We start from the raw sequence: 22,056 nt of genomic DNA, 5'->3' as shown, positions 1-22,056 counted from the left end.
GCAGAGCTGGGTTTGCGGTTCATGCAGTTCTCACGGGCTTCCCTTCACCTCGGGGCCTGCTTCCCCTTCATCTCCCAGGATAGGAGCCACTGGTCACGCCTCTGGCCCTGCATTAAAGGCAACTTATATTTACATCTTTGTAGCTGTCTTCGTCAGAGAAGGCAATGGCACCCCACTCCAGTACTCTTGCCTGGAAAATCCCATGGATGGAGGAGCCTGGTGGGATACAGTCCATGGGGTCGCTAGGAGTCGGACACGACTGAGTGACTTCACTTTTACTTTTCACTTTCATGCACTGGAGGAGGAAATGGCAACCCACTCCAGTGTTCTTGCCTTGACAATCCCAGGGATGCCGGAGCCTGATGGGCTGCCGTCTGTGGGGTCGCACAGAGTTGGACATGACTAAAGTGACTTAGCAGCAGCAGCAGCAGCTGTCTTTGTACTGGTTGGATCCTGCACCAGGGACACAGTCGATAAATGAAATTGTTTTTCTGGGTATTACCTGAATATTCTGCCCTTGTTTCAGGTTATCCTGCTCAGACTGAGGACTTCTCTTTGCCCCTTATTGAGGTCTTTTTGGCTCTGGTCCCTAGGAATCTGTTTTCTACTCTGACCTATTTTGTTCTGTTTTCGTTGGTTTGCCTGAAACATATTTCTTCCATAGCTCTAGTTATGAAGCTTGGTTCTACCTTTTCGTGAGATCCTGATTCTTTAAGAACATTAATTCCTTTTAATCTCCCCCCAAAGAGTTCTTTTTGGACTTATTATAGCCCAAGAATATTGTCTTTTATAGATGGAGATTCAGCTTTTGGTTCTTCACTCACATGTAGAATAGTAATCTCTATTCTTGCCCAGTATTCTAGGAAGAGGTTCTGTTCCCCTTTCATGGCAGTGTGACTGACTTTCTCTGTAATGCTTTCCTTCATCAACCACTTTTCTCCTTCTCAGAACTTCATCTTTTATATTTTTCCAAGAAGTACACTGAAGAATCTTGTTAAAGAAGGCTGCAAATGGAGGAAGTGTGTGCATTGAGAAGCATTAATAAATTAACATTCCCGGTCCAGATCACAACCCCTGCTCTCTCTGCATAAGCACGGTAAGCCTGTGCTGCTCACCCTGTCACACTCAGGCTCCTGTGCACAGTGAGAAAGTGCAGCCTGAGAGTGAACACATCACCGGAAGGTAGAGGACGTGAACCTCCTGATGGCCAAGGCCATGGTATCCATCCCTTAGCATGACTGTCATATTGATTGACCCTTTTAACCCATGGCTCATCCCTTACCCAAGATCTTTACAGACTTGCAGGGTTGGAGTGGGGGGCTTACCTGTACTCCTGAGAAGGCACTGTAGGTTGTCTGGGCTAAGGAAGGTCCATGTTAGCAGGAATAGAGACACAGATGTAGAGAACGAACTCCTGGACCCCGCAGGGGAAAGGGAGGGTGGGACAAACTGGGAGAGGAATGTTGCCATATATACAGTACCACGTATAAGATAAACAGCTGGTGGGAAGCTGCTGTGTAGCTCAGGGAGCTCAGCTCGGTGCTGTGATGATCTGGACGGATGGGATGGGGCTGGTTGGGAGAGAGGCTCAAGAGGGAGGGGCTCTATGTATACATATAGCTGATTCACGTTGTGATACAGCAGAAACTAACAGCATTGTAAAGCAATTATATTCCGACAATAAAATTTTTTAAAAAATGAAAGTCCATTTCACCCACTTTGACTTTTCCTTATAAATATTTATTAATGTATTTATTAACATTCCTGAATATATACCAACAAAATAAAAACCCAGCTACTCATAGAAGTCAATATAATTATAAAATATTTTGATTGATACTTATACTAAAGTTTATAAATATAACTATCTTAATTGCCTAACTGTTCTGAAAGAAAAGTGTTAGTTGCTCAGTTGTGTTTGCCTCTTTGAAATCCCATGGACTGTAGCCTGCCAGGCTCCTCTGTCCATGGGATTCTCCAGGCAAGAATACTGGAGTGAGTTGCCATTCCCTTCTCCTGGGGATCTTCCTGACCCAGGTCTCCTGCATTGCAGGAAGATTCTTAACCATCTCAGCCATGAGCCACCAGGGAAGCTGGTGTTCTTTTAAATCAGTGATCCTCTGCTGAGGTGATTTTGCTTCCCCAGTGATAACTGACAATGCTTGAATACATTTTTGGTTATCACTACAGAGAAGAGGGGTGTTATTGGCATTTAGTGGGTAGAGGTCTGGGTTGCTGCTAAACATCTAAACAGTCTCACAATGCACAAGATAAACCCCACAACAAAGAATTATACAGACCAAATTGTAAATTTTGCTGAGGCTGAAAAACCTTGCTTTAAATTTTAAAATGTTATTTTTCTCATAGACTTCACCAGTAATTCTCTAAGTGTATTTGTGATGTTTTCCAGAGTTAATGATAAATTTTACTGTGACTGGAATTTATTTATTTATAATCCACCAATTTCTATGAGAAAGTTTCCCAAAATTAGTTTTACAGATTTTTGTTCCTGTAAAAACTAATTTATTTATCCTTGGATCTAGGAGCATTAGTAAATTTAAACATCTCCATTTTATACTTTACAAGGGATTCACTTGTTTAAAAAAAAATTCAAATTATTCTGGATTAAGTTTCACACATAAAAAGTGTTATAGTTCTAATGAAAAGACTTTTGAGAAATAATTTGCTTCAAAACCTTCAAGATGTCTAAAAATTTTATAACTAAACAGATGGGCCTTAAACTTGTTTTACAAAAATTATGTTTTACCAAATGGGAATAATTAGAGGTGAATGATCACTATAACCAGTGCACGTTTTTAGAAACAAGTTTCTCGTCTCTTTTTGCAAAACTGTCATATGTTAGTGCTCCACATCTTGCACATACATTTAAAAAGACAACCGTTTCAGCCTGAATTACTGTCACTTATTGTATATAAAATTCTCTTTTGTTTACAACACACTTTAATGCCAGCTGCATCTGAATTTTCACAGAATCACATCTTCTCACTTGTCTTTCTACAACCTTGAAATGTGTCAGCAGACACATCTATTCCATTACATATATTTATTTTCTGTGTTGCACTACACTCACATTTTGAAAGTGTGCAATATTTCCCATTGGTAGTCAATGGCAGAAATAAATTGTTCTGTATTTTTTCTAATATATATGCCAAAAAATATGACCTATTTTTGTTTGCTCGTTAATGTGTCATTAAGGTATTAGAACCACACAGTCCTATGGAAATATAATACACAAATGTAATTTAAACTTTACTAGTAACCACATTAAAAAACATCATAAGAAATGGGTAAAATTAATATATAATAGTAATAAATTTTATTCAGCATAACACGTATCCAAACTGTTACCATTTCAACATACAATCGATGTCAAAAAATTATTAATGAGATATTTTACATTTCTTTTAATAATTAGTCTTCAAAATCCAATGCATATGTTACATTTGCAGCACATCTCAATTTGGATATTAAGTATCACTGGGAATACCTGATCTGTATTTAGACTTTATAAAATTTACAGTTAAAATTTTAGACTTGCATACACACACAAGTTGTCCCAAATAAACTTGACAGTGTTCCAATAACTGATCAAGAACCAAAGAATCATTTTCCTGAATATTTGCATCCACATTGGCAAAGAACTGATTTGACTTTTTCTACAAAAGCATGCAAATTTTAAAACTACATCTAAGTTAAATCCCCAATTCTTGTGTCAACCCTGTACTATTGACTTTGAATTCAAAGGGATATTACGTAAGTCAAAAAAGCAACTCAATTTATCAATATCAGTAAAGCTTCTTTTCTTATACTCTATAGTAAACTTACATAAGGCTCTCAATTAAAAACTTTCACATATTCCTGCATGTTAGAAAAACGTGTCAAACCATCATTGATTGTAACTTTCAGTTTTAACTTCTCTTATCTGTGTCGCTGGATCACAAATAAGCCTTTTATCCCTTAATGATATCTCCAAATGTCATGCTTTTAGGTATTATTGTCTAATGACAGTACATAAATAGACTCCATTATTGTCAGATTTTACAGAATTTTTGTCAGTTCTCACCCATGGTGATACTGCATTTTGCTGGTCTGGAGTTAGAGCCCTCTTGTGACCCCTCTTCCCCAAGGAAGGCAGGCCCTCTCCTCTACATGCAGTTTCATGTTCGATTGCTCCCTGGTGGCAAATTTGCAATGCAGGAAGCCCAGAGAATGTCTTCTTAATTTGGGTAAAGTAATGCATGACATCCACATAAAGTTTATTTCAGTTCAGTTCGGTTCAGTCCCTCAGTCGTGTCCGACTCTTTGTGACCCCATGAACCACAGCACGTCAGGCCTCCCTGTCCAATAACGAACTCCCGGAGTCCACCCAAACCCATATCCATTGAGTCAGTGTTACCATCCAACCATCTGATCCTCTGTCATCCCCTTCTCCTCCTGTCCTCAATCTTTCCCAACATCAGGGTCTTTTCAAATGAGTCAGCTCCTCGCGTCAGGTGGCCAAAGTACTGGAGTTTCAGCTTCAACGTCAGTCCTTCCAGTGAACACCCAGGACTGATCTCCCTTAGGATGGACTGGTTGGATCTCCTTGCAGTCCAAGGGACTCTCAAGACTCTTCTCCAACACCACAGTTCAAAAGCATCAATTTTTCAGTGCTCAGCTTTCTTTATAGTCCAGCTCTCATGTCCATACATGACCACTGGAAAAAACATAGCCTTGACTAGACGGACCTTTGTTGGCAGAGTAATGTCTCTGCTTTTGAATATGCTGTCTAGGTTGGTCATAACTTTCCTTCCAAGGAGTAAGCATCTTTTAATTTTATGGCTGCAATCACCATCTGCAGTGATTTTGGAGTGCCCCAAAATAAAGTCTGACATTGTTTCCACTGTTTCCCCATCTATTTGCCATGAAGTGATGGGACCACATGCCATGATCTTCGTTTTCTGAATGTTGAGGTTCAAGCCAACTTTTTCACACTCCTCTTTCACTTTCATCAAGAGGTTCTTTAGTTCTTCCTCACTTTCTGCCATAAGGGTGGTGTCATCTGCATATCTGAGGTTATTGATATTTCTCCCAGCAATCTTGATTCCAGCTTGTGCTTCTTCCAGCCCGGCGTTTCTCATGATGTACTCTGCATATGAGTTAAATAAAAAGGGTGACAATACACAGCCTTGACATACTCCTTTTCCGATTTGGAGCCAGTCTGTTGTTCCATGTCCAGTTCTAACTGTTGCCTCCTGACCTGCATATAGTTTTCTCAAGGGCCAGGTCAGGTGGTCTGGTATTCCCATCTCTTTCAGACTTTGCCACAGTTTATTGTGATCCACAGAGTCAAAGGCTTTGGCATAGTCAATAATGCAGAAATAGATGTTTTTCTGGAACTCTCTTGCGTTTTTGATGATCCAGCAGATATTGGCAATTTGATCGCTGGTTCCTCTGCCTTTTCTAAAACCAGCTTGAACATCTGGAAGTTCATGGTTAAATAACCACGGCTGAGGCCTGACTTGGAGAATTTTGAGCATTACTTTACTAGCGTGTGAGATGAGTGCAGTTGTGCAATAGTTTGAGCATTCTTTGGTGTTGCCTTTCTTTGGGATTGGAATGAAAACTGACCTTTTCCAGTCCTGTGGCCACTGCTGAGTTTTCCAAATTTTCTGGCATATTGAGTGCAGCACTTTCACAGCATCATCTTTCAGGATTTGAAATAGCTCAGCTGAAATTCCATCACCTCCACTAGCTTTGTTCGTAGTGATACTTCCTAAGGCTTAAAGTTTATTTGTCTATTTGTTAATCTCTTATTTCATATTTCTTTTATTTTGAAATTGTATCTCATCTGAAAAATCTGCACTGTTTGAGACAGGAAGTTTATTAAAATCATCTATTTGAATATATTTTCCTGCTTATTTCCAAATCAGCTAGGAATATCTGGGGCTAGGAATATCTCTAGGTCTCCTGGAAAACAATATATTATATTTAAGACTTTGGTTTTAAAAAATGTTTATATGGGACCTCATATGTCCTATACTGTCTAGACAATTATAATTCTAAGCTGTGAAATTTTGAATAAGAATAAGAAAACATATATCCACATGAAAGCTTATATATGAATTTCATAACAGCATTATTCATAATAGTAAAAAGATGAAACATCCAAATGTCTATCAGCTTATGAACAAACAAAATGGTATATCTATACAGTTAAGAATTATTAGCCAATAAAAGGCATGAAGTACTTTACATGCTACAACATGGATGAACCTTGAAAGCATTATATCAAGAGAAAGAAACCAGTCATGAAAAGGCCGCATATTGTATGATTCTATTTGTCTGAATTGTGCAGAATAGGTAATTCCATAGAGACAAACATACATTAGTGGTTTCTGGGGGTGAGAAGGAAGGGAAAATGAGGTGTGGTTGCTAATGTGTTTGTGATGAAAATAATCTGGAATTAAGTTGTGATGATAACTTGCACAACTTTGTGAATATGCTCAAATCCACTGAACTATACACTTTAAGTGGGTGAATATTATGATATATGGATTATATTTGAATGAATCTGTTATTGATGTATAAAGAATTATTAAAAATGACTTTTGAAAATATCAGTAGTGATTTTTATGGTCTTTATTCAGTTCAGTTCAGTTGCTCAGTCGTTTCCGACTCTTTGTGACCACATGAACCGCAGCACACCAGGCCTCCCTGTCCATCACCAACTCCCGGGGTACACTCAGACACATGTCCATTGAGTCGATGATGCCATCCAACCATCTCATCCTCAGTTGTCCCCTTCTCCTCCTACCCTCAATCTTTCCCAGCATCAGGGTCTTTTCAAATGAGTCAGTTCTTAGCACCAGGGGGCCAAAGTATTGGAGTTTAAGCTTCAACATCAGTCCTTCCAATGAACACCCAGGACTGATCTCCTTTAGGATGGACTGGTTGGATCTCCTTGCAGTCCAAGGGACTCTCAAGGGTCTTCTCCAACACCACAGTTCAAAAGCATCAATTCTTTAGCACTCAGCTTTCTTTATAGTCCAGCTCTCACATCCATACATGACTACTGGAAAAACCGTAGCCTTGACTAGACGGACCTTTGTTGACAAACTAATGTCTCTGCTTTTTCAATATGCTGTTCTAGGTTGGTCATAACTTTCCTTCAAAGGAGTAAGTGTCTTTATTAGCAGTGCCCAAAGAGCAGCCCTGCCCCCATCTTTACCAATAAGCTACAGGTCTGTTTTACTTATTTTTCGTGAAACAATTATTTTTGAGTCTTAAATGTTCTAACTGGACTAGTAGACGAAAGATTTGGATTTTTCCATTGCAGAATCGGCCACTTATGAGCTGTGTAACTTTGGGCCAAGCCCAGACCTCAATTTGCTCATCTGTAAAAATGGCAATTTTTATAATTGTTGACCATCACCAGATGGTCAACACTGAAATCAGATTGATTATATTCTTTGCATCCAAAGATGGAGAAGCTCTATACAGTCAGCAAAAACAAGACCGGAGCTGACTGTGGCTCAGATCATGAACTCCTTATTGCCAAATTCAGTCTTAAATTGAAGAAAGTAAGGAAACCCACTAAACCATTCAGGTATGACCTAAATCAAATCCCTTATCATTATACAGTGGAAGTGAAAAGTAGATTTATCATATTATATCTAGATATGATAGAGTGCCTTATGAACTATGGACGAAGGTTCGTGACATTGTAAAGGAGACAGGGATCAAGACCATCCCCATGGAAAATAAATGCAAAAAAGCAAAATGGCTTTGTGGGGAAGCCGTACAAATAGCTGTGAAAAGAAGAGAAGTGAAAAGCAAAGGAGAAAAGGAAAGATATAAGCATCTGAATGCAGAGTTCCAAAGAATAGCAAGGAGACATAAGAAAGTCTTCCTGAGGAATCAATGCAAAGAAATGAGGAAAACAACAGAATGGGAAAGACTAGAGGTCTCTTCAAGAAAATTAGAGATAACAAGGAAACATTTCATGCAAAGATGGGCTCGATAAAGGACAGAAATGGTATGGACCTAATAGAAGCAGAAGATACTAAGAAGAGATGGAAAGAATACACAGAAGAACTGTACAAAAAAGATCTTCACAACCAAGATAATCATGATGGTGTGATCACTCACCTGGAGCCAGACATCCTGGAATGTGAAGTCAAGTGGCCTTAGAAAGTATCACTACGAACAGAGCTAGTGGAGGTGATGGAATTCCAGTTGAGCTATTTCAAATCCTGAAAGATGATGCTGTGAAAGTGCTGTACTCAATATGCCAGAAAATTTGGAAAACTCAGCAGTGGCCACAGGACTGGAAAAGGTCAGTTTCCATTCCAATCCCAAAGAAAGGCAATGCCAAAGAATGCTCAAACTACCACACAATTGTACTCATCTCACATGCTAGTAAAGTAATGCTCAAAATTCTCCAAGCCAGGCTTCAGCAGTATGTGAACCGTGAACTTTCAGATGTTCAAGCTGGTTTAAGAAAAAGCAGAGGAACCAGAAATCAAATTGCCAACATTCTCTGGATCATCAAAAAAGCAAGAGAGTTCCAGAAAAACATCTATTTCTGCATTATTGACTATGCCAAAGCCTTTGACTCTGTGGATCACAATAAACTGTGGAAAAGTCTGAAAGAGATGGGAATACCAGACCACCTGACCTGGCCCTTGAGAAAACTATATGCAGGTCAGGAGGCAACAGTTAGAACTGGACATGGAACAACAGACTGGTTCCAAATCGGAAAAGGAGTATGTCAAGGCTGTGTATTGTCACCCTTTTTATTTAACTCATATGCAGAGTACATCATGAGAAACGCCAGGCTGGAAGAAGCACAAGCTGGAATCAAGATTGCCGGGAGAAATATCAATAACCTCAGATATGCAGATGACACCATCCTTATGGCAGAAAGTGAAGAGGAACTAAAAAGCCTCTTGATGAAAGTGGAAGAGGAGAGTGAAAAAGTTGGCTTAAAGCTCAACATTCAGAAAACGAAGATCATGGCATGTGGTCCCATCACTTCATGGGAAGTAGATGGGGAAACAGTGGAAACAGTGTCAGACTTTATTTTGGGGGTCCCCAAAATCACTGCAGATGGTGACTGCAGCCATGAAATTAAAAGACGCTTATTCCTTGGAAGGAAAGTTATGACCAACCTAGATAGCATATTGAAAAGCAGAGACATTACTTTGCCGACCAAGGTCCATTTAGTCAAGGCTACAGTTTTTTCAGTGGTCATGTATGGATGTGAGAGTTGGACTTTGAAGAAAGCTGAGCACCGAAGAATTGATGCTTTTGAACTGTGGTGTTGGAGAAGACTCTTGAGAGTCCCTTGGACTGCAAGGAGATCCAAGCAGTCCATTCTAAAGGAAATCAGTCCTGGGTGTTCTTTGGAAGGACTGATGCTAAAGCTGAAACTCCAGTACTTTGGCCACCTCATGTGAAGAGTTGACTCATTGGAAAAGACTCTGAAGCTAGGAGAGATTGGGGGCAGGAGGAGATGGGGACGACAGAGGATGAGATGGCTGGATGGCATCATGGACTCGATGGATGTGAGTTTGAGTGAACTCTGGGAGTTGGTGATGGACAGGGAGGCCTGGCGTGCTGCGATACATGGGGTCGCAAAGAGTCGGACACGACTGAGCCACTGAACTGAACTGAACTGAAAAATGGCAATGCATTTGATGACTGATTCACTGCAGACCATCTCGAACCTTCTTCACTCTCAGAAGTTCCCTTCCCAAACCCACTTCCACCTCTCCTTCCACTGGCATTGCCTTTGTCCTTCTCAAGGGAAATACAAGCCAACAGAAAGCCCCTGTCCTAGCCCCTCCTTCCCAAGGCGTTGTCTCCTTTCCATCTTCCTTCCTTCTTTCCTGTTGAAAGGGCAGCGGGACTCTTCTCCTTTAGGCAGTTCTTTCAGTTGTGCTTTGGGACCCACCTCACCCACCTTCTCAGGACCATGACACCATCAGTATTAACCCTTCTCTGTCCCAGCTGGATCCTTCCCAACAGCTTCTAAACTTGCTCAAGCCTCTGCTATTATCCAAATAAAACACGGGGCTCACAGGATTGCTGGTGTTTCTAGTTACCAGCTAAAGTAGGGCTACTGTTGGGCAATAATGGAACCATAGACCACAGTTTATAATTCACATTGTTGGCCAGGTTTGAAATTAGGTTTTTCTTGGCCATTCGCAATTATTTGCATTAATCCAAATTTTATTCATTGGTACTCATGCTTTTATGTTTCCCTCTTTCATATAGTATGGCCATATGTGGATGATTCTTTGTCTTTATCACTAGACTATGAGCTCATGAGGACAGATCCTGTCTGTATCCTCAGCGCTGAGCAGGATTAAGAGCTCAGTAAATATTTGTTGAATAAATGAATGAAATTCTGTAAGACTGGGCCAGCAAAGGACTAGGTATCAGGTCATTTGAAATTAGGATGCTTCATAGATATTAAATATTTTAAAATGTATTGCATACATCATGATATCCAAATGTGAGCATTGAAATTTTTTGATGTTTTTATTTAGGCCATGGAAGCAGGACTCTCAGAAGTGAAAAGTGAGTTACAGTCACGTGATGATCTCTTGAGAATTATAGAAATGGAACGATTGCAGTTGCACAGAGAACTGTTAAAACTAGGAGAGTCCCAAAGTACTCAAGAAAACAAGAAAAGGTATATTGTTATATTCAGCAACCTGAGAAGAACTGTTCAAAACATGATGCTTAAATATTTTTAAGAGTTTTATGTTTGAAATTGGAATTAAAAGTCTGTTTTGTATTATTATGCTATTAATTATTAGGTAATATTAGATATTAAAAATAAAAGTAGTGATTATTTTATCTTCAAAATCAGTGTTTTTACTTATCTGGAATATTATAGCATGTTCTGATATTCTGGATACTTATGAAGTCAAAGACTTTCTTAGAACTTTTATTCTTCAGAATATTGTATGTACAATAGTATAGAGCTAATATTTAATTATCAGTGTTTATAAATAAGATTTACTACATGTTTTTCAAATGTTTTTATGTTGATGGCCTTAAGCTTCAACTTTTCACTTATAAATGTTTTATTTATTTTGGCCTCCAAACTCATCACCTTGTCAGTTCCATTAAGAGTTTTGTTAGAGCAGATGTTTTTTCCTCTTTTAAAGTCAGGAATTATGTACCATATAACCACAAAGGAAATGGCACTGCTGAGGATTATTAAATGTTTATGTTTGTGATAAGACTGTTCTAACTATTCCCTGCTGTTCCAGTTCTCAGTAGACCTTGAGTCCTTCTCACATCTGAAGGCTAATGCCAGATCAGTGATAGTACTTTAGAAACTGAATAGCCAAACGATGATAGATATTTAGTGAAAGATGATTACATTGTTTTAAAGTGCTAGTTGCTCAGTCATGTCCAACTCCTTGTGACCCCATAGACTGTAGCCCACAGGCTCCTCTGACCATGGGATTCTCCAGGTGAGAGTACTGGAGTGGGTTGCCATGCCCTCCTCCAGGGGATCTCCCTGACCCAGGGATCGAACTGGGGTCTCCCACATTGCAGGCAGGTTCTTTACTATCTAAGCCACCAAGGGAAGCATTATTTTTTCAAAGCTGTAGGGCCTGCTAGCTTTCCTTTGAGGTTTCAAATGGCAAATTAATATTCCCCAAAGTAACCTCTTGTCCATCTAACCAATAGTGGTAGAATGCATATTAGCCAGTATGAGCTTTAGAGTGGTCAGATATACAAGCTATATGTCATCAGCACTGATCATTAATAAATCCACTGGAAATATATTATGTGCAAGACACTGTTCCGGTGTGGTGAGTTGGTGAAAAATGTATTCACATATGGAATGTATATGCCTAAAGACATAAGAAATTTCCTAGAAGAGCAAACCATTCAGCCCGGGTCTAGCTTTGGTTTATGAAGAGCATTGTAGGTATTTTCTCTGGAGCTCTATCTCACACAGTCAATTTTTAATTCTAGACATGGCCAACATTCCTTGAATATATGATTTAATCTAAAATTTTGCAGTTATTTGCATATTTGGCCAATACAACTCTTCTGTTATGCCTGCTTACCATTTTCTATTTAAGCTGGTATATATTTTGGTCTCCAAACTACATCTTCCTCATTTGGAGATAGTCTTAAGTTCTAGCATTCTGAGATTCGATGAAAATTAGGTATTTACCTTTTAACAGCTTCTATTGTATTTTAGACTTCGGGCATAGTCTTCTCAGCCTTCGTCTTTCCCATTGAGAATTTCTAATCCTTTTAGTTTGTTTTCATTTGAACATGATTCTGTCCTCTTTATTGTTTTTTTTTTTTAATTCTGTTTCTTTTTTACAGTTGTATTAGGGTGAAGCCGCCAAGGCTACTGAGTGTAAATACACAATAGTTTTATAACAGTAGCATTGTAATGTTTTTATTTATTTTCAAAACTTTTCTCATTAATGCCAAGATTTTGTTAGCTTTTTCTTTTCTTTACGTATAGAAGCATCTTAGGCTGAGATGTTCTGAGAGTTATTAAAAATAATTCCTACATTCCCTTCTTACATGATAAATGACAGTTCCTTTATGTCTTTATGTGAACATGATTATTATTTTCTTCTTGAGCTTGTCCACATTAAAGCTTGATGTTTGTTCCACTCACTCACTGAAATTTAAGATCATTATGAGGTTTTTACCATTCAGTTCAGCATTCCACTCCCTGAATTGCTTAGAAAGAATTAAAAATAGGAAATTTCATTTTTCACCATTTTAAAATCATAGTAAAGAAGACAAATTTAAGATTGATCCTAAAATAATGTTTTAGGAGAATATTGGATAAAATGCTCACAATATATTACTGAGGGGAAACAAAAGGGGCCTGAAAAGTAGTGTGTACAGTACATGCTAATGGTATGGGAAACATGTGTTTATACACATATGCATAGACCAAAAAAAGACAGTATACACAAAAATGCTGACAATAGTTTTTCCTAGATGACAACTTATAGCAGTATATACTCTGATAAACTCTGTTTTCTACAGAGTTAACATGTATATTTGATAACCAAAAAAAAGTAGTCTAGTCCAGACACATGCACCTCAAGGCTATCACTATTAATTTATACCTTTAATTTTTTTAACTTATTATTTTATATTGGAGTATAGCCAGTTAACAATATTGTGATAGTTTCAGGTGGACAGGAAAGGGACTCAGCCATACATAAACATGTATCCATATACACTCTGCTATATTAAAATGGATAGCCAACAAGATTCTACTGTATAGGACAGGAACTCTGCCTGAATGGGAGGGGGGTATGGGGGAGAATGGATACATGTATAATTTATACATTTTAAAAGAGCCCTTTATTTTCCATCTTTTCATTAGTTATTTCTCTCATCTCTCAGATTTTACTTTGTTTGTATGTGTGGCTTAAGTTTCTGATTTGTGGAACTATTTTAAAAGCTCTTTGGAAATCTAAAATCATGCTCAGTTACAGGTAGGTATATTCCTCAAAACCCCAGACACTATCAGGTTAGCCCAGCAATAGTGGAAAGCATGCTACGTTTCTTGCATGGTTGTCTTTATTTTTTTTAAGTTTTTTTAAAATTAATTTATTTATTTTAATTGAGGCTTATTACTTTACAATATTGTAGTGGTTTTTGCCAAACATTGACATGAATCAGCCACAGGTGTACATGTGTTCCCCATCCAGAAGCCCCCTCGCACCTCCCTCCCCATTCTATCCCTCAGGGTCATCCCAGTGCACCAGCCCTGAGCGCCCTGTCTCATGCATCAAACCTGGACCGGTGATCCGATTCACATATGATAATATACACATTTCAGTACTACCCTCTCAAATCATACCACCCTCACCTTCTCCCAGAGTCCAAAGACTGTTCTTTACATCTGTGTCTCTTGCTGTCTCACATATAGGGTCATTGTTACCATCTTTCTAAATTCCATATATATGTGTTAGTATACCGCATCGGTGTTTTTCTCTCTGACTTATTTCACTCTGTATAATGAGCTCCAGTTTCATCCACGTCATTAGAACTGATTCAAATGCATTCTTTTTAATGGCCGAGTAATATTACATTGTGCATATGTACCACAACTTTCTTATCCATTCATCTGCCGATGTTGCAATGAACATTGGGGTACACGTGTCTCTTTCAGTTCTGGTTTCCTCGGTGTGTATGCCCAGCAGTGGGATTGCTGGGTCATCAGTCAGTTCAGTTCAGTCACTCAGTCATGTCCGACTCTTTGCGACTCCATGAATCGGAGCACACCAGGCCTCCTTGTCCATCACCAACTCCCAGAGTTCACTCAAACTCACATCCATCGAGTCAGTGATACCATCTAGCCATCTCATCATTTCGTCCCCTTCTCCTCCTGCCCCCAATCCCTTGCAGCATAAGAGTATTTTCCAATGAGTCAATTCTTTGCATGAGGTGGCCAAAGTACTGGAGTTTCAGCTTTAGCATCAGTCCTTCCAAAGAATACCCAGGGCTGATCTCCTTCAGAATGGGCTGGTTGGATCTCCTTGCAGTCCAAAGGGACTCTCAAGAGTCTTCTCCAACACCATAGTTCAAAAGCATCAATTCTTTGGCACTCAGCTTTCTTCACAGTCCAACTCTCACATCCATACATGACCAATGGAAAACCATAGCCTTGACTAGATGGACCTTAGTTGGCAAAGTAATGTCTCTGCTTTTCAATATGCTATCTAGGTTGGTCATAACTTTCCTTCCAAGGAGTAAGCATCTTTTAATTTCATGGCTGCAGTCACCATCTGCAGTGATTTTGGAGCCCCCCAAAATAAAGTCTGACACTGTTTCCACTCTTTCCCCATCTATTTCCCATGAAGTGATGGGACCACATGCCATGATCTTCATTTTCTGAATGTTGAGCTTTAAGCCAACTTTTTCCCTCTCCTCTTTCACTTTCATCAAGAGGCATTTTATTTCCTCTTCACTTTCTGCCATAAGGGTGGTGTCATCTGCATATCTGAGGTTATTGATATTTCTCCTGGCAATCTTGATTCCAGCCTGTGCTTCTTCCAGCCCAACGTTTCTCATGATGTACTCTGCATATGAGTTAAATAAGCAGGCTGACAATATACAGCCTTGACGTACTCCTTTTCCAATATGGAACCAGTCTGTTGTTCCATGTCCAGTTCTAATTGTTGCTTCCTGACCTGCATACAGGTTTCTCAAGAGGCAGGTCAGGTGGTCTGGTATTCCCATCTCTTTCAGAATTTTCCACAGTATATTGTGATCCACACAGTCAAAAGCTTTGGCATAGTCAATAATGCAGAAATAGATGTTTTTCTAGAACTCTCTTGCTTTTTTCGATGATCCAGCGAATGTTGGCAATTTGATCTCTGTTTCCTCTGCCTTTTCTTAAACCAACTTGAACATCTGGAAGTGTACTGCTGAAGCCTGGCTTGGAGAATTTTGAGCATTACTTTACTAGCATGTGAGATGAGTACAATTGTATGGTAGTTTGAGCATTCTTTGGCATTGCCTTTCTTTGGGATTGGAATGAAAACTGACCTTTTCCAGTCCTGTAGCCACTGCTGAGTTTTCCAAATGCTCTGGCATATTGAGTGCAGCACTTTCATGGCATCATCTTTCAGGATTTGAAATAGCTCAACTGGAATTCCATCACCTCCACTAGCTCTGTTTGTAGTGATGCTTTCTAAGGCCACTTGACTTTACATTCTAGGATGTCTGGCTCTAGGTGAGTGATCATACCATCGTGATTATCTTGGTCATGCAGATCTGTTTTGTACAGTTCTGTGTATTCTTGCCACCTCTTCTTAATATCTTCTGCTTCTGTTAGGTCCATACCATTTCTGTCCTTTATCGAGCCCATCTTTGTATGAAGTGTTTCCTTGTTACCTCTAATTTTCTTGAAGAGATCTCTAGTCTTTCCCATTCTGTTGTTTTCCTCTATTTCTTTTCAGGAATCCAAGTCTATTCCCCAACCAGTAACACTGAAGAAGCTGAAGCTGAACGGTTCTATGAAGACCTACAAGACCTTTTAGAACTAACACCCAAAAAAGATGTCCTTTTCATTATAGCAGACTGAAATGCAAAAATAGGAAGTCAAGAAACACGTGGAGTAACAGGCAAATTTGGCCTTGGAATACAGAATGAAGCAGGGCAAAGGCTAATAGAGTTTGGCTAAGAGAACTGCACTGGTCATAGCAAACACCCTCTTCCAACAACACAAGAGAAGACTCTACACATGGACATCACCAGATGGTCAACACCGAAATCAGATTGATTATATTCTTTGCAGCCAAAGATGGAATAGCTCTATACAGTCAAGAAAAACAAGACAGGGAGCTGACTGTGGCTCAGATCATGAACTCCTTATTGCCAAATTCAGACTGAAATTGAACAAAGTAGGGAAAACCACTAGACCATTCAGGTATGACCTAAATCAAATCCCTTATGATTATACAGTGGAAGTGAGAAATAGATATAAGGGACTAGATATGATAGAGTGCCTGATGACTATGGACTGAGGTTCATGACATTGTACAGGAGACAGGGATCAAGACCATCCCCACGGAAAAGAATACAAAAATGGCTCTCCGGGGAGGCCTTACAGATAGCTGTGAAAAGAAGAGAAGCAAAAAGCAAAGAAGAAAAGGAAAGATATAAGCATCTGAATGCAGAGTTCCAAAGAATAGCAAGAAGAGATAAGAAAGCCTTCCTCAGCGACAGAATGGGAGTCATATGGCAGTTCTAGTTCCAGTGTTTTAAGGAATCTCCACACTGTTCTCCATAGTGGCTGTACTAGTTTGCATTCCCACCAACAGTGTAAGAGGGTTCCTTTTCCTCTGCACCCTCTCCAGCACTTATTGTTTGTAGACTTTTTCATAGCAGCTATTCTGACCAGTGTGAGACAGTACCTCGTTGTGGTTTTGATTTGCATTTCTCTGATAATGAGCGATGTTGAGCATCTTCTCATGTGTTTGTTAGCCATCTGTATGTCTTCTTTGGAGAAATGTCTGTTTAGTTCTTTGGCAGCATGGTTATCTTTATTTTTCATGTTTCAATGATTTTTTATTTTACCAATCTCCCTGATGTGGACGTGAACATTACCTGTTTCTAGTTCTCCAAATTTCCTGTGGAAAGTGTACTTTTCATACTAGTTCCTGCCTTTCCTCTCTAGTGCCCATATGTGGTTGCTATTCCATTTTATAAATTGAGTAGCTGAAGAATAGACTATTTGAGCTTTCTCTGGGTAGACTGTCAGATTTAATGACTTTGGATCACTTTTATGGAGTAGTTACTCCCCTCAGACATATCCTGACATAGTTCCTTTCCACAATGCAGGTCAGGTGTATTTCCTTTTTTATACTGACTCCCAAGCTATTTTGTTATATGAAACAGTCTTTTTCTTCATATACAAAAATCTTACCTACATATGCAAATTGAGTATTCAGCCAATTTTTAATGTATAATTGAAATTCCATATTAATTACAATGTTTTATTTTCACTAACACTATTATTTGCACTCAGTTAAATATGTAAATACTTACGGGACCTGAGTGTATTAGAACTGTCCATGTGTGTAACTAGAAATATCTCCAGGAGATTAATAATCTGTCTCTGCAGCCTACGATGGCCTAAATTAACAATGTAATCATAACAATTTATCAAGTTTAATTTTTATTCATTTTAATTTGTAGACTTGAATCATCTTATTCACCATCTATTAAAGAATCAGAAAAAAAAAGGAAAGAGCTATTTTCAGTGACCCCAGATCAACCAGATCATGAAAAAGAGTTGGACAAGGTATGGCAAGTAAGGAGCTCCATTCTTCCAGGCAGATCTGAAATCTTTGAATACAAAGGGGAAAAAATTCTTCCCTCTCAATCCCTTCTTCCTCCTGCTATTGATGTATTTTCTCCTAAGACAATAACCTACCAAGCTGCTAATCCTGACACTTCTCAGTGCGCAGCTGTGGGGAGCACAGACTTCAGGTCAGCACTCTGCTGCTGGGACACTGCTCATGAAGGTAGAGGGCCGAGGCTCCGTGAAAGACAGCTGGTGGCGAGAGGGACCGCTCAGCCAGGCACTCGGCTGCGTGCCAGGTGCATAAACGAGGAAGTTGCCCGTGCTGGTTGCTCAAGGTCCTGTTTCTAGGATGGGGCTGGACTAATTAGTCCTACCTCATAAGGTCATGGGTCTTCCCTTGTGGCTCAGCTGGTAAAGCATCCGCCTGCAATGCAGGAGACCTGGGTTCGATTCCTGGTTTGGGAAGATCCTCTGGAGAAGGGAAAGGCTACCTATTCCAGTGTTCTGGCCTGGAGAATTCCATGGACTGTATAGTCCATGGGGTCGCAAAGAGTCAGACGTGACTTAGCGACTTTGATTTCACTTCAGTTCACTTCATAAGGTCATGATGAGGAGTGAATGAGCTAATACTAGCTGCTACTTAAACAACTCTTGGGCTTCCCTGGTGGCTCAGACGGCAAAGAATCTGCTTGCAATGCAGGCGACTCTGTTTCGATCTCTAGGTCGGGAAGATCCCCTGAAGCAAGGAATGGCTATCCACTCCAGGGTTCTTGTCTGGAGAATTCCATGGAATGAGGAGCCTGGGGAGCCGTGGTCCATGGAGGTGCAAAGAGCTGGACACAACTGAGCAACTAACATTAAATTGTTCTTGCCATGTGCCAGAAGCTGTTCTGAGGGCTTAGCAAAACCTAATTCTTACATTCCTCACAACCGTCTGATAAAGTGAAAGTCACTCAGTCATGTCCGACTTTTTGTGAGCCCATGGACTAAACAGTACATGGAATTCTCCAGGCCAGAATACTGGAGTGGGTAGCCGTTCCCTTCTCCAGGGGATCTTCCCAACCCAGGAATTGAACTTGGGTCTTCTGCATTGCAGGCAGATTCTTTACCAACTGAGCTACCAGGGCAGCCCTCCCATCTGATAAAGTAGGTACTAATACTATCCTCTTTTATATTTAAGGAAACTAAACCACAGAGAAGGTCAGTAATTTCCACCAATATTATAGCTATTAAGTGGCAGAGGCCAGATCTGAATCCAGGCAATCTGGCCCTAGAGTTCATACTCTTCCTTTAAGTTAAAATCCAGAAAATAATGCAAGTAAAGTGCTTAGATCATGGCCTCCCTAGCTCAGGGGAAGCACCTCATAGATGTTCCCTGCTGTTTCTGTTGGTTACATTGAACATGTGGCAAGTCCGTTGCCGGCAGCTGGGAACAGGAGTATGGATAAGACCTGGACACTGCCCTGAAAGACCCTGTGGGTTTCAACTCTCCTACAAAAAATTACCTTCTCTTCTTCCTCTAGTAAAATTCCAAAGTAGCTTTTTTTCCCCATAAGTTTATCATGGCTGCTGCTCACCTCCCTGTTCTTTAGGTTTAAGGATTACATAGCATATTCATTATTGTACAGTCTAAACAATAGTTAAAAGTAGGAAAAACCTGGGCATGGCTTTGAGTTATCATCCAGTGCCCAGCACAATGCCTGAACACAAGGGAAAAGAAATATTTAGCAACCAAATCAATATTAACGCTGAGGGCTCCCATAGTTGTATAGGGTCATAAATTCTGTTGTTTGTATAAATTCAACAAACATTTATTGAGTATCTAGTAGGATCCCTGGTGGTTCAGCTGGTAAAGAATCCACCAACAATGTGGGAGACCTTGGGGATCAAATGTGGATTTGATCCCTGGGTTGGTAGGAGAAGGCTGCCCCCTCCAGTATTCTGGCCTAGAGACTTCCATGGACTGTCGTCCGTGGGCTCGAAAAGAGCCGGACATGACTGAGTGACTTTCACTCCACTTCAGGACTAGTGCTATTCTGCTTATTTCTGAGGAAATACAATAATGTAAAAGACAAGTCCCATCTCCTGAAAAATTCACTATGAGGCAACTATTAATTATAAAAACGTTGTTATGAATTAATGAACATTTTTCTTATGTTTTTCACATAATCTCCTGGAACTAATTTTACTGATATTTTAAAATATTTGTAAAACTATTCTTTACCGGAGACCCCAGTGAGTACCTTATGATAAAAGGTTGATTAAAGCCTCCCAAAGTATAGTTATACCGTTCTTAACCTTATAGATTTAGGTAGAGTAATACAGCTTAGTGACAGACGGAATCTACTGGTTCTGCCTAGTTTTGATATGGAGGGAGAGAATGCCAGGCACAAATCTCTGCACAGGCTCTGGGAGACCTCTAGATGACACATTGCTGTGCAGAAAAGCTAGCAAATAAATTGTGTATAAATAGCTATAGTTTCCAGGAAGTGTTTGGAGAGAGCATTTCATTCTATAATAAAACCAACAATAGCCATATATTATGACTCTTGCAAGTATTTTATTTTTCTCTTTTTTCAATATAGAATGATTTTTAGTCACTAATTTTGTGATAAAATTGACATTTTTAATAAAGCCAAAAGTCATTTAGAGCTAGGTAAATTAAACTCATTTAAAGAGTTTTGAATTATAACATGCTTTAATATCTAAATGTTGTGAAAATAAAAAAAAAAAAACCCTTACTCCTTCTTCATGATAGTATATTCATTTTTCCCCACATTTTTGAAGTACTATTTTAAGAACATGTTAAGCTACATCAGTTCAGTTCAGTTGCTCAGTCGTGTCCGACTCTTTGTGACCCCATGGACTGCAGTACGCCAGGCTTCCCTGTCCGTGAACATCTCCTGGAGCTTGCTCAAACTCATGTCCATGGAGTCAGTGATGCCATCCAACTGTTTCATTCTCTGTCATCTCCTCCTCCTGCCTTCAGTCTTTCCCAGCATCAGGGTCTTTTCTAAGGAGTCAGTTCATCAGGTAGTCAAAGTACTGGAGTTTCAGCTTCAACATCAGTCCTTACAATGAATATTCAGGACTAATTTCCTTTAGGATGGACTGGTTGGATCTCCTTGCAGTCCAAGGGACCCTCAAGAGTCTTCTCCAACACCACAATTCCAAAGCATCAGTTCTTCAGTGCTCAGCTTTCTTAATAGTCCAACTCTCACATCCATACATGACTACTGGAAAAACCATAGCTTTTACTAGATGAACCTTTGTCAGAAAAGTAATGTCTCAGCTTTTTAATATGCTGTCTGGATTGGTCATAGCTTTTCTTCCAATGAGTAAGCATCTTTTAATTTCATGGCTGCAGTCACCATCTGCAGTGATCTGGAGCCCAAAAAATAAAGTCTGTCACTGTTCCCATTGTTTCCCCATCTATTTCCCATGAAGTGATGGGACCAGATACCATAATCTTAGTTTTCTGAATGTTGAGCTTTAAGCAAACTTTTTCACTCTCCTCATTCTCTTTCATCAAGAGGCTCTTTCGTTCTTTTTCATGTTCTGCCATAAAGGTGGTGTCATCTGCATATCGGAGATTATTGATATTTCTCCCAGCAATCATGATTCCAGCTTGTGCCTAATCCAACGTGATATTTCACTTGATGTGCTCTGCATAAAAGTTAAATAAACAGGGTGACAATATACAGCCTTAATGTACTCCTTTACCAATTTGAAACCAGTCTGTTGTTCCATGTCCGGTTCTAACTGTTGCTTCTTGACCTGCATACAGATTTCTCAGGAGGCAGGTCAGGTGGTCTGGTATTCCCATTACTTTAAGAATTTTCCACAGTTTGTTATGATCCACACAGTCAAAGGCTTTGGCATAGTCAATAAAGCAGAAGTTAATGTTTCTCTGTAACTCTCTAGCTTTTTTGATGATCCAACGGATGTTGGCAATTTGATCTCTGGTTCCTCTGCCTTTTCTAAAACCAGCTTGAACATCTGGAAGTTCACTGTTCATGTACTGTTGAAGGCTGGCTTGGAGAATTTTGGGCATTACTTTGCTAGCGTGTGAGATGAGTGCAATTGTGCAGTAGTTTGAACATTCTTGCATTGCCTTTCTTTGGGATTGGAATGAAAACTGACCTTTTCCAGTCCTGTGGCCCCTGCTGAGTTTTCCAAATTTGCTGGCATATTGAGGGCAGCATTTTAACAGCATCATCTTT

General features: G+C 39.6%; 1 protein-coding gene across 5 annotated transcripts in view; it reads left to right on the top strand.

Moving 5' to 3' along the window:
• DEUP1 (deuterosome assembly protein 1) overlaps window positions 1–22,056 on the top strand; it is a 139,978-nt gene that overhangs the window by 47,819 nt on the left and 70,103 nt on the right. For all 5 annotated transcript variants that reach the window (XM_040256501.1, XM_040256503.1, XM_040256500.1 and 2 more), the window contains 2 exons: window positions 10,557–10,702; window positions 17,725–17,830. In XM_040256501.1, coding sequence (XP_040112435.1) covers window positions 10,557–10,702; window positions 17,725–17,830 — 252 coding nt within the window. The remainder of the gene's footprint in view (window positions 1–10,556; window positions 10,703–17,724; window positions 17,831–22,056) is intronic.

Source organism: Oryx dammah, unplaced genomic scaffold, assembly GCF_014754425.2.
Source record: "Oryx dammah isolate SB20612 unplaced genomic scaffold, SCBI_Odam_1.1 HiC_scaffold_15, whole genome shotgun sequence".
NCBI lineage: Eukaryota > Metazoa > Chordata > Mammalia > Artiodactyla > Bovidae > Oryx > Oryx dammah.
Note: the sequence above shows the minus strand (reverse complement) of the source record. Positions and strands in the feature narration are given on the sequence as shown.